The sequence below is a fragment of the Pezoporus wallicus genome, unplaced genomic scaffold (assembly GCF_028554395.1).
Source record: "Pezoporus wallicus isolate ANWC-B61680 ecotype Strahan unplaced genomic scaffold, APGP_CSIRO_Pwel_v1 contig_6732, whole genome shotgun sequence".
In the NCBI taxonomy this organism is placed as follows: domain Eukaryota; kingdom Metazoa; phylum Chordata; class Aves; order Psittaciformes; family Psittacidae; genus Pezoporus; species Pezoporus wallicus.
In genome coordinates, this window is record NW_026638638.1 from 364,446 (window position 1) to 379,663 (window position 15,218).

General features: G+C 42.2%; 1 protein-coding gene across 5 annotated transcripts in view; it reads left to right on the forward strand.

The window, feature by feature from the left end:
* The first annotated feature begins 681 nt into the window (after positions 1-681).
* The window catches only part of INO80D (INO80 complex subunit D), a 43,759-nt gene continuing 29,222 nt past the window's right edge, over positions 682-15,218 (forward strand). For 4 of the 5 annotated variants that reach the window (XM_057411790.1, XM_057411791.1, XM_057411789.1 and 1 more), the window contains exons 1-4: positions 682-1,303; positions 2,650-2,719; positions 10,489-10,584; positions 10,697-10,943. In XM_057411790.1, coding sequence (XP_057267773.1) covers positions 10,726-10,943 — 218 coding nt within the window. In that variant the 5' untranslated portion in view covers positions 682-1,303; positions 2,650-2,719; positions 10,489-10,584; positions 10,697-10,725. The remainder of the gene's footprint in view (positions 1,304-2,649; positions 2,720-10,488; positions 10,585-10,696; positions 10,944-15,218) is intronic. The other variant, XM_057411793.1, reaches the window with a different exon arrangement.

Sequence of the window (15,218 nt, forward strand, 5' to 3'; positions counted from 1 at the left end):
ATTTCTCAACTCTGTAAATAAGTCAGGAATATTATTATTCATAAATACCAGGAACAAAGCCCCCAAATCAAAACAGTAACTTAAAAAGAACTAAAACTGATTTTAGAAGGCTGCAAAGCGCTTTGAAAGCATTAAAACCAAAACTCAACCAAATTTCTTGCTACAAGCTTTATTTTTTCACATCCCATCCTGAAGGGCAGACAATGGTACATTTATTAGCAGGTTAACAGAATTTCTCTGATAATGTATCATAGGTTCCACTGGCATTAAATCCCCCAGAGCTCCTCTACATAACCTATTCTAGGAATAAAAAAAAAACCACCCAAAACACCAGCCAACAGAAACACCCAAACACCCCCCCCCCCCAAGAAACCAAAACAACCCAACACCCCAAAAGTAAAACCTTGCTGTTTTTTTTTCCTACCTGTACATTCAGTTTTATTCACAATGCTTTACGAGAAAGACATAATAATACAGTTATGTGGAACTATCCCACATCAATCTCAGCTGTTTTACTGAAAAGCTACCAAAATAGTTACACTAACTTTTACAATTACACATTAATTTTAAATCTATCACACAACAACAACAAAGTTATCAACTCTATGCATTATAGAAAAACTTACGAATTTTTAATTTTTGAAGAAAACAGAAGTTACTAAAAATATATTTTTTACCGTACCTCCTTTAATTTTTTTTTTTCCAGAAAGCTGATCTTAACAGGTTACAAAGAAAATTTTTCTTCAGCCACACGCCTTTGTATTTTATTTTTATTTAAAATAAAAAGCCACATAAATGATAAAAAAAAAAACTGGTTTTGGCCATTTGGCTCCCTCCCGCAAACTGACACTTTATAAAAACCTTCCGTACTTTTTTTCCCCCTCCCTCTCTCCCTCTTTACTACCTCCAAGATGGTAGGAAAGTTGTTGTTTTGGAGGGCAGAGGAGCCGCTCTCTGATGTTATGTCCTCGCAGTGCCTGTAGTGGTGCTGTAGGAGGCTGCTGGCTCTCTTCTTGAGCAGCCCCAGCAGCCCTGCCTTCTTTGCTGGAGAATATATTCAGGGATTCCCCTTAATAATCACCTACCCTCTGAGCACTTTGTAGTTTTAAAATAATAAAGAGCCCCCAAAGCTTCCTCCCCACAAAAAGCAGGATCTTCTCAGAGCCAGGGGGGCAGCAGCTCCACAGCACAGAGCCCGAGCCCATTCCCAGTCCCTCTGCTGGGGAGGAAACTCTGATCTGTCAGCCCAACAGAGGGAAAGGGGGGAGAGGAGAGAGAGGAGAAAAAAAAAGCAGCTGGAAAGGTAAGCCAGGCCCGGCCTGCATCCCCGGGCTCGCGTAGCGCGGCAGGCGGTGCGAAGGGTGCAGGGCGGGCGGGGAAGCGGTCTACGTGAGGCCGGGGATCGGCCGGGGCGGTGTAGGCCGCAGCGGGGGGTGAGGGGAGCCGGGCGGGGGTTCGAGGCTTTCGGGAGCCGAGAGGATCGCCGAAGGGGGGTGAGACGGTCGCCGGGGCCCAGCGGGAGGGTCGGGGTGCGGCGCGGCGGCGCCTATGCCCGGGAGGTGAAGGGCGGCTGGGGAGAACGGGGACGGCGGGGGGCTAGGCCTCAGCGCGGCGCGGCCCGGCAGCTCCGCTCCCCGCCCTGCCGGGCCCCCCGCGCCGGGCCCCGGGCCCAAAGCGGGCCGAGCCCTGCCGCCGCCGGAGCTTGGCGACTTGGGGGAGGCGGCGGGGACGCTTCGGCCGGGGCCACTTCCCCCCCCACCCCTCCGGCGCGGGGCGGCGGGGCGAGGGGCGCCGCGGGACGGGACTGGGGGCTGGGGGCGGCATTAATTTTCCGAAAAGACTTTTAATGAGCGGCGGTGGCCGGAGGGCGGGGGGGGGGGGGGGGGGGTGTGCACCCCTTCCCCCAGCCCGGCCCGGGGCCGCCGCGGCGGAGGCGGTGCCGGTCCCGCGGGGCGTGCGGGGCCGCTCCGGCCGCGGCCTGGAAAGTTTCGCGGCGTTTTTAGGGTGCTTCCCCCGCCGCCACCGCCGCCGTCCGCCCCGCGGCCGTGGGGACGGAGCCGGCGGGGAGTTGGGGCGCCGCGGCTCCCCTCCAAGCCCGTCCCGTGCCCTCCCCCCACCCCCCCCCCCTTCCTCCCCGTCGGTGAACCCCCTCGCCCGGGCCGGTGTCGGTCTGACTGGCCTCACAACTTTTTGGGTGTGGGGGTGGGGAAGTGGTACTGGGGGTGTGGGGAGGCCGCCAGAGTGCCCCCCCTGCCCCGTAAGCTGCCGGCACATGGGGGTCCCAGACCAGTCCCATTAGCGGGGGCGGTGAGGGACAGGAGCGAGGGGCTGCCTCGGCCTCGCCTTTGCGACCCGCCACGTGCGGGGTGGGCAGCCCCCTCAGCGCGGCCGGGGTCCCTCAGCTACCCACACTGCCCGGGGACGGTTGGCATCAGCAGGACTGGGCCAACAGCCCCCTGGCCCCACAGCCACAGGAAGGGATCACCTCGGCGGCCCCTACACGGCAAAGGCTGTGTCTGGATTTGGGCCCGGGGACCCTAGCTGTGCCTAGGGGCCCAGGTCCCACTGGCGTGGGGGGTCCCTGTGAGGTGCTGCTGCCCCCCAGGACTGAAAATGAAAGGATAAGTTTTTTTTTTCTGTTGTTTTCAGGGAAAAGAACGTCTGGTAGTTGTGAAGTGAGTCCACTGGAAAGCCCACCAACGCACTTCGCCCCGCACAGGTGAAATAGCTCTGGTTTATAGTGTGGGAGGTGTCTGGTTTTGATCAAATGCTCTTTACTGTGTCTTTTGGCTTGAACTGCTAATGGCTCTGTACAGGTAGCCTCTAGTGAGTTTAGGAAATTAAAGTAATGCTTACCTTAAAGCCTTGTATTATACCATCTGATTAAGATACATAGATCTGTAGTTGCTTCAAACTTTGTTACCTAACAACATACGGTAAAGATCTATTTTAAGGCTGTTCTCAATTCTTGAGGATTGGTAGACTTAAAATTGGCAAATTTAGGGCAACGCATCAGTCCTCTGTAGTTGAGTGCCTTCTCTTATGGACACCCCTGTGCTGGCAGTGTTTCACACTAGGGCTGTCCATACCCACCAGGTACCACTGCAGATGCCTGAAAGAGCGCCTGTATTCTGTTCTTAACAGCTTGGTAGCATTTCCACAGCCATCTTCAGCCTTTTATATGATTTATTTGTAATACATACCTGTATCAGACAAGTTTTATTAATCATAAGTTATCTACAGAAAGCAACCCAAAATTTACCTAGTGGGAGTTTGATGTTTCAGTGTTGTTACGATGAGTGAATTGATCTGTACGTAGGGCCTGGTCCTACAGAGTTGCGTGTACTGTGTTTTTACAGTATGGTGAATCCTCAGGAGGTAGAGATTTATTGTAATATCATATTGAAACTTTGATAGCTTATTACTGCTAAAAGGCTGTTCCGTCAGGAGCTCTGCTCCTTTATTGAGTATTCCTACTGAACCAAGAATGGTATTCCTGTATTGTGTGAAAATGAACCTGTTTGTCTTTGCAATATTTGGTCTAAAAATAAGACTGAGGCATTTTGTTTAACCTCATATGCAAGTGCAGATTGTTATTTGAATAAATAAAAGACTTGGACTTACAGCCTTTTTTTTGTTCAAGTACAGATGTAAAGTATGCTGTGGTATGTTTAGTCTCTGCTTTCTCTCAGGATCATGGTTTTGATACTTTGAGATAATGTTTTAAAGTACATTTCTGCAATGTGGCAATGGCCTAATGTTCCATTTGTTGCTGTATCTGATTGAAGGCTGCCTCTCTGCAGCCACTCGCACCCTGGCAAAACATGGGCCTGTTTACAGCCACACTGAAATAAGCATGAGAATCTGCCTGTGAGGATGTGATTGCAGGACTGGGGCCTGCGACCTTCTGCTCACATAGAGAAATCCTTGTTGGAAAGACTTCGAAGATAAGGAGCCTGTCTAGAACTTTAGGTCCGGAATAACCATGTATAGGAAATTATTTTATTGAAGTCTATAGGAGTGTGCTCTTAGCGACAGTTTTGAATCTTCGCACTTAACATCTTTTCTCTTTATATATCCTTTGAATTTTCCAGAACAGAATTCCTAGAGTCTTAAATGGTTGTTGGTTTTTAGGCTTTGGGCTATCGTTGTCGCATTTCCTATATGGTACTGTTCATCAGATGAGTGAATCAGCTGAAATTAAAATTCCTGCCTAAGTTTTGTGTAGGAAAACAGAGAAGAATCTGTTCAGTTTTGGAACAAAAAGAGTTATTTTTCCATCCTCTTAATTATGTTTTCTGTTGTTGATTGAAACTTGTTACAAGTCTCTAAGTTTTCTAGCCATTACTGTTATTAGGAATAATACTTGAATTTAATTATCTATTTATTGCAGTGTAATCTGTGTTACCAGTATTGCCTAAAATACACTGCTGCTTTTCTGTTAATACATCTGACATCCTTATGCAATATAAACTGCCTTTTTGCACAGTTGAGGTAATAAGCTTTCAAAAAAGGCAGAATGAGGACAACGTTGCTCCTTCTATCTTCCTAGGTAGATCTTAACAAGTGAAAAGAAGTAGTCCGAAACATGATTCCAGGTGGTAACTAAAAATGTCTAGTAAGATCTTAACATATTACAGTGCCTTGATATGTCAGGCACTTGCATGTGTGTGGAGTACCTTGACTTGTGTGTGGCTTTTCAGAGGTCTTCTTGAGTAATGATTGTACTATAGTTAATAAAAGCGTTCCCTACAGGAACTCTTGTAGTTGACTTTGGTTGCTTCCCAGTGTTTTCTGTCTCAATTTGGATGCTTTTACTAACAAAAAGACTCTTGTTTTCAAAATTACAGTAAGCTTGGTTTGGTAGCTTAGTGTAGTAGAGCATTGAGCTGTTAAATGACCAGAACTAAGCCAAAGTTATGGTTAGATCGTAGAACAGGGACAAAAGTTATAACTTCGTTGTGTTGATGCCAACCACAATTCAATGTGGTGCAGCTTCCCTTGATAGAACAGAGCACTTCACGAGAGGTACTAGTTGCCTAAAGTCTCTTAGTATGGAATAGGAAAAAGGAATGTATTTTCTCTCTAATAATATCATTTTTACTAATACTGACTGAAAGGTTTTAGTTGAAAAAGTAGCTTTAAATGCTTGTCTTTTTGCAATGATTTTTATGGTCTATGTTAATCTCTGAAGAGTGGATGTAACTCCATGTTGCCCAAACATCTTCAAATCTCTGTATTTAGTGTTAGTTTCAGCAAAAGGGTCAGGCAGTGACAATGCAAGGAATTGTTCTTTCTTGGTAAAGTTGAGGAATCAACAAAACTACTTCTTAGCTGTTTGTGGAAAAACTGATGTTTTTGGAGATCCACGTTCCACTTCTGGCCCCAAGCTGCTAGTTTAGGAAACATATGTAGATGGTTATACCTTGTCTGTGAGATTTCATGAAGACACCAAGAAATTTAACATGAAATTTGTGCTAGTATTATCAAATGCTAAATGACATAGCTAAGACTTCTTTAATCGTGGCTTTTATTTGGATGCAATGTGTGAAGCTCAGAGTTCAGTCCTCTTAATTATACATCTTTTAACCACCGACATATAATTGCCTTGCAATTTACAATGCATTTGGGGATTCCATTGCCTAAAAGGGTCTTACGTACGTTGAATGTCAAGTTCTGAGCATACATTTAAGAATGTATCCAACCCACATGATTTAAAATATTATAATATTCTCAGCACAGTGTTTCCTCAAAATTACTGATTGAGTTTTGGGACTGTAATACTTTGGGCTTTCTAATAGTAACTAAGCCATTAACTTCTCTGTAGACTACAGATGATGTCAGGTACCAGATTTCTGCATTACATAATGCTGATACTCAGGATGGTTTAGCAAAGAGTGCCCCCCAAAGTTTGCTGCTGTGCCGTTTTCCAGCCTCTCTGAAGGACTGCTTAACTGTATTGGGAGAGGGTGTGTGGGGTGCAGAGCTACAGCTTTGTTGTCTTGGAGCTGATGTGTGCTGCAAGGGAAATGATGATGCCTGCTTGTGAGTACTAGAAGCAGTTGGAAGCTGGCTTCTTCCTGTGCATGACAGTAGGTACAGACGCTTGCGCAGGTATGTACCTGTGTGTATTTAAGTCTTTCATTTCTCTCTTTACAGTCACTTTGCAAACCACCTTCTGGTGTCTTACTGACCACCAGTGGCTGCACTCAGCAAGACAAGTAGCTCTGCTTTAAGTGATGATGTCACAGAGTGTGGCTTTGCTCTGTGTCCTGTGTGTACTTGCTGTAAAGTCTTGCTGGGATGCTAAGTTTCCTGGCCTTCACATGTACCAGATAGGGCTTTCGCCAGAGGGGTAGGATTTTCTTCCAGTCAACTGCTCAGGAATAAGAAATGGGAGAACAGGAGAAATGAGTGTGTTATAAAATTACAAATGTTAGCGGTAATCTCATAAAAGCATAAGAAATACACTGCACTGCTGGGTCCGATCAGGGGTTGATCCAGCCTAGTATTCTATCTTGGGTAGTAGGAATAGATGATGCTATTTAGGAAGAGCATGAAGACCCAGCTGCTTTAAGTGTTTCCTTCTCCACCATCCATATTTGTTAAATTAGACAGGCTAGGAGGTACATCACTTATGTCCCCACTGTCTATGAATTTTTCTATTGTTTTTTTGAACCTGATGATACTTCTATAGCCTCTTGTGACAGGAAGGTCTAGCAGTTCACTAGCCATGAGTGGTAAAAATGAAGTGCTACTTTAATGTTTTGAGTCAGTCTCTCACTAGCTTCATGAAGTGCCCGTAGTTCTAATATTGTGTGATATAGTATACAATTGTTCTGTACTGACCTTATACCCTACCAGGATTTTTTAAACTTCACTCATGTCTTACATGATTTGGCAATGGCACACATACATTTTTTTATCCTTCTCTGTTCTTTGCCATGTTGCTTCTGATCAGCTCAAAATCTTTTATTCAGAATGAGTTGTTTAAGGAAAATTAACGTTCTTCAAGAAGCAGCCTCTGGTTTCTCTTTCATGGGTTGTGGCTAATGCTAGTTTGAGTATATGCAGGCATAAGCTATGTTTCTATGCAGGCGTATATTATGTTTCTGTTGAACCTTTCTACATCTTCAATGTAGAGTGTAAATGCAAACCTCAAAAATAGCTTCCGGAAAGTTTTGTTCCCTGATATTTTTGCAGTGAAGTACAGCTGCTTAAGCATTTGACTTTTTCCAGGGGAAGTCCATGTTTCCGTCATCTCTTACTGAATCCTGTGGGACAAAAATAGTTTCTCCCCCACCCACTGTTTAGCTAAGTGTAGTTTCAGTTCTCTTCAGTTAAGCGACATGTGTCTATTCCATGTTTGTGCTACTTTTTTATGTTGCAACAAAAAGCTCTGTTAAGAACTCCTATATATTTTGTTCAAAATAAAATATGCCATCAGATTAAATCATAATAAGTAGATTCAACAATCTTTGTTATTTATATATATAAATATAGATATGGTAAGCCATGGAATTAATAAATATAAAAAGCTATTTTTTTAGATTATGTGCAATCTCAGCCCCCGATCCTGCCAGTGTATACGCATAGAACCACTGTCTTTTGGGAAGTCTGTGTAGGAAACTACCAATAAAGATATAATTGCAAGGTTGTGAGTGTTGCAGTAGGCTTTTTTAAGGTAACATTGGCTGCTAGGTGTATTAGCTTTGCTTTTGTTTGTTGCACTAATTGATTGCTATCAGGATTTTTAACATGATTATATTTGCATGAGCATCTCTTAGTATATATATAGACCAAAAATTGGTGTTCATGCTCATTGATTTCCCTGAGGAGTATTGTCAGTATTTTTTGCTTAAACGTTTCATACGGCATTGTACTTGGGCCCTGTATCTTTCAGACAAACGAGAAGTAAAATACTATGTTTGCCTTGACACAGTCAAGTTAAATGCAAAAATAAGACTTAATTATGAGTTAAATCCAAAACTAAGACTGGGGACACAAGAATAAACCCGGCATTATAGTGGCTGGGAACTGTGAAGCAGTTTCTTTACAGAAGCTTAATGGAGGCACATCAGGTATATATTTCTTGCTGGTTGCTTTGGAATGTTCTGAGGTACTCTTTTTCTTTGGTCTGCTGCCTGATAACCTTCAGAAAAGAATGTTGCTGGGTTGTGCAGAAAAGGAGAAGGTCATTGATCTGTCAAAAGCTCTGCAAAGCATGGTAGTAGCTTGAAAGAAGGTGGTAAATAAAACAGAAGTAGCAGCACGTGAGTCACTCCAGCTGAAAGATGCACTCATTCTGTCAAATTTTTCATCCTGTCCAGTATGCCACCAAATAAAAGCTTCAGTTGTGTGTATGGGATGCAACTAGTTAAGGCTAAGACAACTTTTTTGCTGCCGTAGTAATGGAGGAGGCTGTATCTCATATGGGACCCAAACCCAGATCACCCGTCATCACCCAGAGCACCCCAAGCCCTGTGTCACCATGGGATTTATGTTTTTATTTCATGTTGTTGCTGAAGTGTGTGTCAGTATGTGCCTTAAAGGTGTCTGAAAGGATTATTTGCTTCCTAGCATGCCAAAGAAGAGAGGGTTCCCTCTTTCCATTCTGTTTGTATGAAGAGCATGGCCAACTTTATTGTTCTTAATACTGATGTGTTGTGAAGGGTCATACTCCAATGATTGATTTCAGTTATATATAGTAAGTGCTCCTTACTTTCATGTACTCGTAATGCTTGCAGGCATTGAGGGAAGTTGGGAAAGGTGACTGGAACTGGATTCAATATCTGTGTTTGTGTTGTGGTTATCCGGTATAAACAAAACGGGAGGCCTCTACCCCTGGGCATGTGTGCTTGCATGTGTGCGTGGAAGGGGAATTTTGTATGAAGAGGAAATGTGAAATGATCCTTATTATTGTCAAATGATTAATCAGGTCACTTGCGCTAGTTATGTTTTGTAGCGCGTCTCCATTCCGTCTGCTGTGCATGCTGCACATGTACAACTGTTTCAGTAATTTTAAGTGTGTTTTTAAATTTTTAGTAGTCTTCTGTCCTTCTGCTCTTAGATAATATGCTAATGTAAGGCCTGGTTTATACAGTTTACTGTTAGAAGTGTGATAGGGTGTTTTGTTTTGCCCTGGTGACCTAAAGATGCTTTTGTAGGTCCTCCAGTGCCATAGTGCTTTTCGTTTTCTCATGGTACATTTACACAGTGAAAGGTGAAGCCTTATACCTTCACAAGAGGAAACTGCATATTTCCTCAAAAGTCTGTATAGGTTCCCTCCTTGCACTCATGTTCTTGCCGTTTCAGGCCTTGGGAATAAGTAAATTGATTGGGGTGGTAATCTGACAAATCGGTACGTTTGTCACATGCCTCTGATTTATAATGTATTTCCTCATTATCACCTCTGTGTACATTTGTTTGCTTGGTATATGACACATGAAACAGAACTGAGTGACGAATATACCATGTTTAAAAGCATTTATTCCAGTGAATATATGGTGTTTCAAAGAGTTTATTCCAGTACTTTTGGGATGGCCTTTCTGAATAAGAGCTGCCTTTGAAGGCTAAGCTGAGTGTAGCTGAGTAGCTGCAGAGTATGTGTACTGTTAATTTTATTTGAAGCTACTTTGGGTTTGTTTGTTTTCTTTGTTTCTTTGTTTGGGTTTTTTGTTTGCTTGTTTGTTTTTTTAAAGATGATTGCCAAAGACTCCGTAATGTTGGGAAATGAAAAGTATGATTGCATGAGTTTGCACTGTAGGAGTCTATTTTAGAGTGAGGAAAAAACCCCAGCCTCTTGCTGAAATATTTCAGCTCTCCTGGCATTGATGGGAGTACTTTCTCCGACATTATTAATGATCACATTTACCTAAAATTAGTACAAGGAGGTAGGAAAAGCTCTGAAGAGCCGTGATGACCTCAGGAAAGACTGCATATTGATGCTTGCAGAAGCTGCGGGCAGCCGCAAACTCTGAAGACTGTTTATCAGTAATGGTCTTCATGGCAAAGAAAGCTTTAAAACCAAAAAAGCGTCCTTGCACTGCTTGATGAAATTAAAATTTTGCAGAGCAGGGGTAGTCACCAGCCTTTTTGTAAGCAGATACTGGAAGTAAAACCTCTGCATTCAAATGGGTTAATTATCATTCAACTTGATTCCTGAAAGCAAGTGATCTAATCTGACACTTAACCTTTTTCAACTTGTAGCTTCCAGTCGCTGTATGGTAGATGAGTAGAGTTTTGTTTAACAGGTTTAAGTGCGGTGGCAGTAGCATTATCCTCCCCCCTCCCCCGCCCCAATAATTTCCTTTCATGGTTTCCAATGATCTGTGAATACTGATTGAAAGCTATTGTGCTAGCAGATTTGGCTTATTGGGTGCTAACTGAACCACAGGTTTAGTGACTGCACCTGGCCACTTAGTTCTTAAGCAGTAATAATATCTATTTTATTCTGTCTGACTTTGACCTTTTTGATATTTTCCTTAGACAATCTACTTCATCTTGACTCATCATCATTCCAGGATAGAGGTGTCCTTGGGGCTCTCTCTTAACACTGATATGGTACAGAAGATTTAAAATCAGGTATTGTTCTGGGTCCCTTTTTCCCACCAAAATGAAACACACGATCTAGAACTGAATGCCTTTTATTTTTTTCCCCCTTATGTGATTTGTCTTAACATTATGATTCTTTCAGCTGATGTTCACAAGGAATAGAGTCACGTGATGTATGAAGGCAAACACATACACTTCTCTGAGGTTGACAATAAGCCCTTGTGCTCATATAGCCCCAAACTGTGCAAGCAGAGGCGACTTAACGGCTACGCCTTCTGTATCAGACACGTTCTGGAGGACAAGACTGCCCCCTTCAAGCAATGTGAATATGTGGCCAAGTATAACAGCCAACGCTGCACCAACCCCATCCCCAAATCTGAGGATCGTAGGTGAGTTGTGGTTACCTGTTACAAAGTGGTAAGTGGCTGGGACATAGGCGTGAGCTTTCTTTTACGAGGCTGCCTGGTTTCAGAGTGAGGAAGGAACTGACCTAAGTGGATTGAATTCCAGGAGGGAATTTTTTAACAGTTTTAACACCAGTAAACTGTATTTTATTTTCTGTGGGAGCCAAGTACTCAGGAGACAATAACGTGCTGCCAAGGAAGTTTCTGGGAGTTTTTTGCTTTTCTCAAATTCACTATAAACTGTGGATCAAACCTACTATGCACTACCTGCTGTTCTAATTAATTTGCTCTGTCACTCACAGTATATGCTCTTAGAAAGGCCTGCTTGTTTGGCCAGCTGTGCCAAAAGCACACTTGCATCTGCTTTTCATGACAAACAGTTGAAAATGCATACCTTCTGGGCTTTGGGAGCAGTGACACATGGGGGCAAATCCAGAATTACAATTCAGTGTTTGTGATTTGGTATTGATATGTAGTGTTGTATTACTGGATTAAAATAAATATTTCTTAATAACAGATGAACCAGATGGGAAAGTGATGTCCACTCCCATTTCTTCTTTGCTTCCCCGCTTCATCTGCCCCTCTTCCCAAATAGAGATGCCCAGGGTGCCCAGGTATTAAATGTCTTGCAAGAGATAGCACTTGCAGTTGTTGGAGAGCTGGGAATTCAGACCATATTTACTGAATTGCAGCCCATACTGCAACCGCAAGGGCATTCTTCTTTGCTTTTTAAGGCTTTATGAACACCAGTGTCATTGGTGTTGCTTGGGTTGAAATAGTAGAATTTGTCTTGTCTTGTCTGCCAGGAATATATGACTTCAGTTTTTCAGTCAGTTGCATGCTTTGCCTGCAACTCAGTATTTAATTAATGTGTATGTTAACTATCTGAGGCTTGATCTGTTAGAAGTGATTTTTTAACCTAAAATATAAACAAAATATGCCAAAACCGAGTCAAGCCACCATTCACTGACCTTTCACATTATGAGCTGCTATTCACTAACCTTTTGCATTATTAGTCGTGTTCCCACTGTGCCCTACATACAACTTCCTTCTCAGCTCACAGCTCCCTCTCTTGTCTGAAACAACAGTTGGACTGTGCTCTAAATTAACTTGCACTTCACCTGCCATTTCAGTTGAGGAGACTGATGAAGTGAGAAAAAACCATGAATGTTTGTCAAAAGCTGTAGGGCAAATGCTCAAATGGCACAAGATGAATAACTTTAAGCTGTAATTTGACAGTCGGTGACTGTTTCTTTGCTGCTGTACAATTGAAGCTCTTTGGAAATAAGCTTGCAGAAATGATCATGGAAATTGTTAGCACAAATGGTATGCTGTAATTTCAGATGCAGGAGCTGACTGAACCAGAGTTGCTGTTTACCAAGGGTCATACTTAAAAACAATAGAAATAACACCACTTAATGACACTTTTTTAGGTCTTATATGTTGCCATGGAATTTGAGATTTTTCTTTACACCTTGAATTGAGTTCACACTTTGTTCTTTTTGATTTTTCTCAAGTTAAAGTGAAGTGTGGTCATGACATCTGGTGTATGTTATATTAGAATAATTCAATTGCATGTCGAGTGTCATATTACAGTACTTGAAGAGGACAGCAGGTGTCTGAAGGAGAAAATAAACTTTTAATTTCAAATGAGAGGATGTGATAGTTTGAAAGAATATTTTAAAAGACTGCTTCTTAGGGCAGAGCTTAACTTTAACAATAAAACTTAATGAATGCGACTGTGCCTGCTCTAAACTTCCTCTTTTTTGGCAGGCAAACCTGTATCTGTTTCTTAGGTGACTTTTTTCACACTCCATTTGATATAAAGATCTTTGCTATGTCTGAGGTCTTCACTCATAGCTTTTAATTTTCTGTGTACAAAATTGCTGTCAGATGGTCATTTTGTCACAGTTGTAGACATGTAACTGTACATGATCAGAAGCAGGCTGTATGATGCTCTGACAGCTATCTTTCTGGATACTTTTAAAGATGATAAAAAGAGTCTTAACAGGACACATGCATTACATTCCAAAAGCTTCATAGTCTGTCCACAGATAATTAAAAAAATTATCACTTGACCTCAGACAAATGAGATGCTACCAGCCACAAAGATGTTTAATATGCTCCCATAATAGTAGATTTCTTGTTAACCATTAACATTCTGCAAATTAAATCTATTAATAGTGCATGACTTCACTGCTTTATTTGAAGTCTAGTTTCTCTATTCACTATCTTGCTTTTTTTAAAGAGTCTGCATGGGGTGATACAGACATGGGTTCTGTATATGTATGCCCTCTGAATATGTTCCTAATTCTTTTTTAGCCAAATATATGCATAAATGCTGAAATTCAACTTCATTTTTAAGTACAGGGTTATTACAATTTAGCTGGGTTAAGTGCCATTTTATCTCTAATTCTCCTCTTTCAAGAGAATCTTTAAAATATTTTGTTAATATGCAAGATGCTTTCCAGTTTATTTGGATCTACATTTAAATAAGGGACAGAACGCGATACCAGTCTGGGATGTACTGGGAAGCAGAATGGAGTTGTATGTGGAAAGCCATGCCCTGGGATGTACTGGGAAGCAGAATGCAGTTGTACATGGGAAACTGTCCAGCTGAAGCTTTCAGAGCCTGTCACCCTTTGTGTGTCTCATGTTACAATAGTTTTAGTGGATATCAACCCACTTCTCTTACCATATGTGCTCATTGCATTTGACCTCACCTGCACAAAATAAGTGCCTTTGTCACCGAGTAGGGAAGGGGTGGAAAAGACTATATTAGATAACTCCATGTGATCCTGTTAGCTGGGAGTAACTCACAGGCAGGTTGTAGAAGTGACAAATTGAGCCACTAAGACAGTCGCATCAGAATTGGCTCTCATAGGGCCAGCTTGACCGTAACAGGTTTCACACTCAGAGCTATGTGGAAGGGCCTGTGCTACTTAGAGGTGCTGTTCCGGTCTTCCCAGTAATCTGTCATCCATGGTTATGGCTTAAACCCAGCCAAAACACAGTGCTGTACCAGCTACATGGAAGAAAATTAACTCTATCCCAGCCAAAACCAGGAAAACTACTAACGCCTTTCCTGGCATTACATCTGATCCAAAGTGTTTATTGCCTTAAGTCGGCTGGTTATAGACTGGTTCTGGCCAAGTCAGTTAATATCTGCAGCACTGTGTAAAGTCAGAGCCCATTTGGACCAGGGCCAACAAAAATGTCATCCTAGAACTTGAAGGATGGGGAAGTTGGTGTGTATGCCTGCCTGGCTGTGCATGGGAATAGCTAGAGCCTGACAAGGCCAGGGTTGGGTTGGTGCTATTAAATTATGTCTGGCCAAAACTGCCTGTGTGTAGTCTCTCTAGCCAGAGAGAGAAAGACCTAAGCACTCTTCCCAGTTTCTTCTTGCTTCTTTTACTCCAAGGTGTATCAACCTCAGTTGTGCTGAAAGGCAGAGAGTTGATAAGAGCCTAAAGCACAGAGCCAACTCAATGTGTACAGGAGTCTGCAAGTGCTTGTGATCTATGTTTTCATTATGTTGTAGCCTGGCATCTATGAGTTTGTGTCCAGAGGTGTAAGATATAGTTGATCCAGTGATGCAGTATGGTCAGTTGTAAGAGCCAAAGCTTTGTTCTGTGCCATATAAAAATGATTCTGTTACGGTTAAATGAACAAGCAAAACCCTTGCTAGCCTAAAACTCAGAGAATGTTATCAAGCTTCTTACCTGTTTATTTACCTTATCTATTATTTGCTTTCTCTTTGTTTTTCACAATGAAAACACACAGGCTAGTTTTACCTTCTCACTTTGGCACAAGCACAAAGTGGCAATATTTAAGTTCTGAACAATAGGAAGGAAGCATTCACGTGCAGCACAGCTCTCTTTTAGTTAGAATTAGAGGGGGGGAAAATCCCCTTGTATTTTTTGTCTGTTTATTGTTTTGTTTTCTGTCATACTTAAAGTGCAGTTGCAACTGATCTTAGTCTTGTTCAAACAAAATACTTTAAAAGTGCTTAATTGTAATTTTGGGAATAGTGCTGTTAACTTTAAGGAAAGCTTTGTTGAGCCCTCATTATATAATTTTATTTTTAGAAGTGTGTATCTCACTATGAATTTACAGTATTCCAGTGTGTTCTAATAAGGATTTCACACATCGCTGGCTTTCAGCTTGCCTCATCTAGATTTATTTATTGCTTGCAACTTAATTATTTAGACAATAATAAGTAGCTGTACTTTTCAGCCTTTTCTGATTTATGAGTCCTTA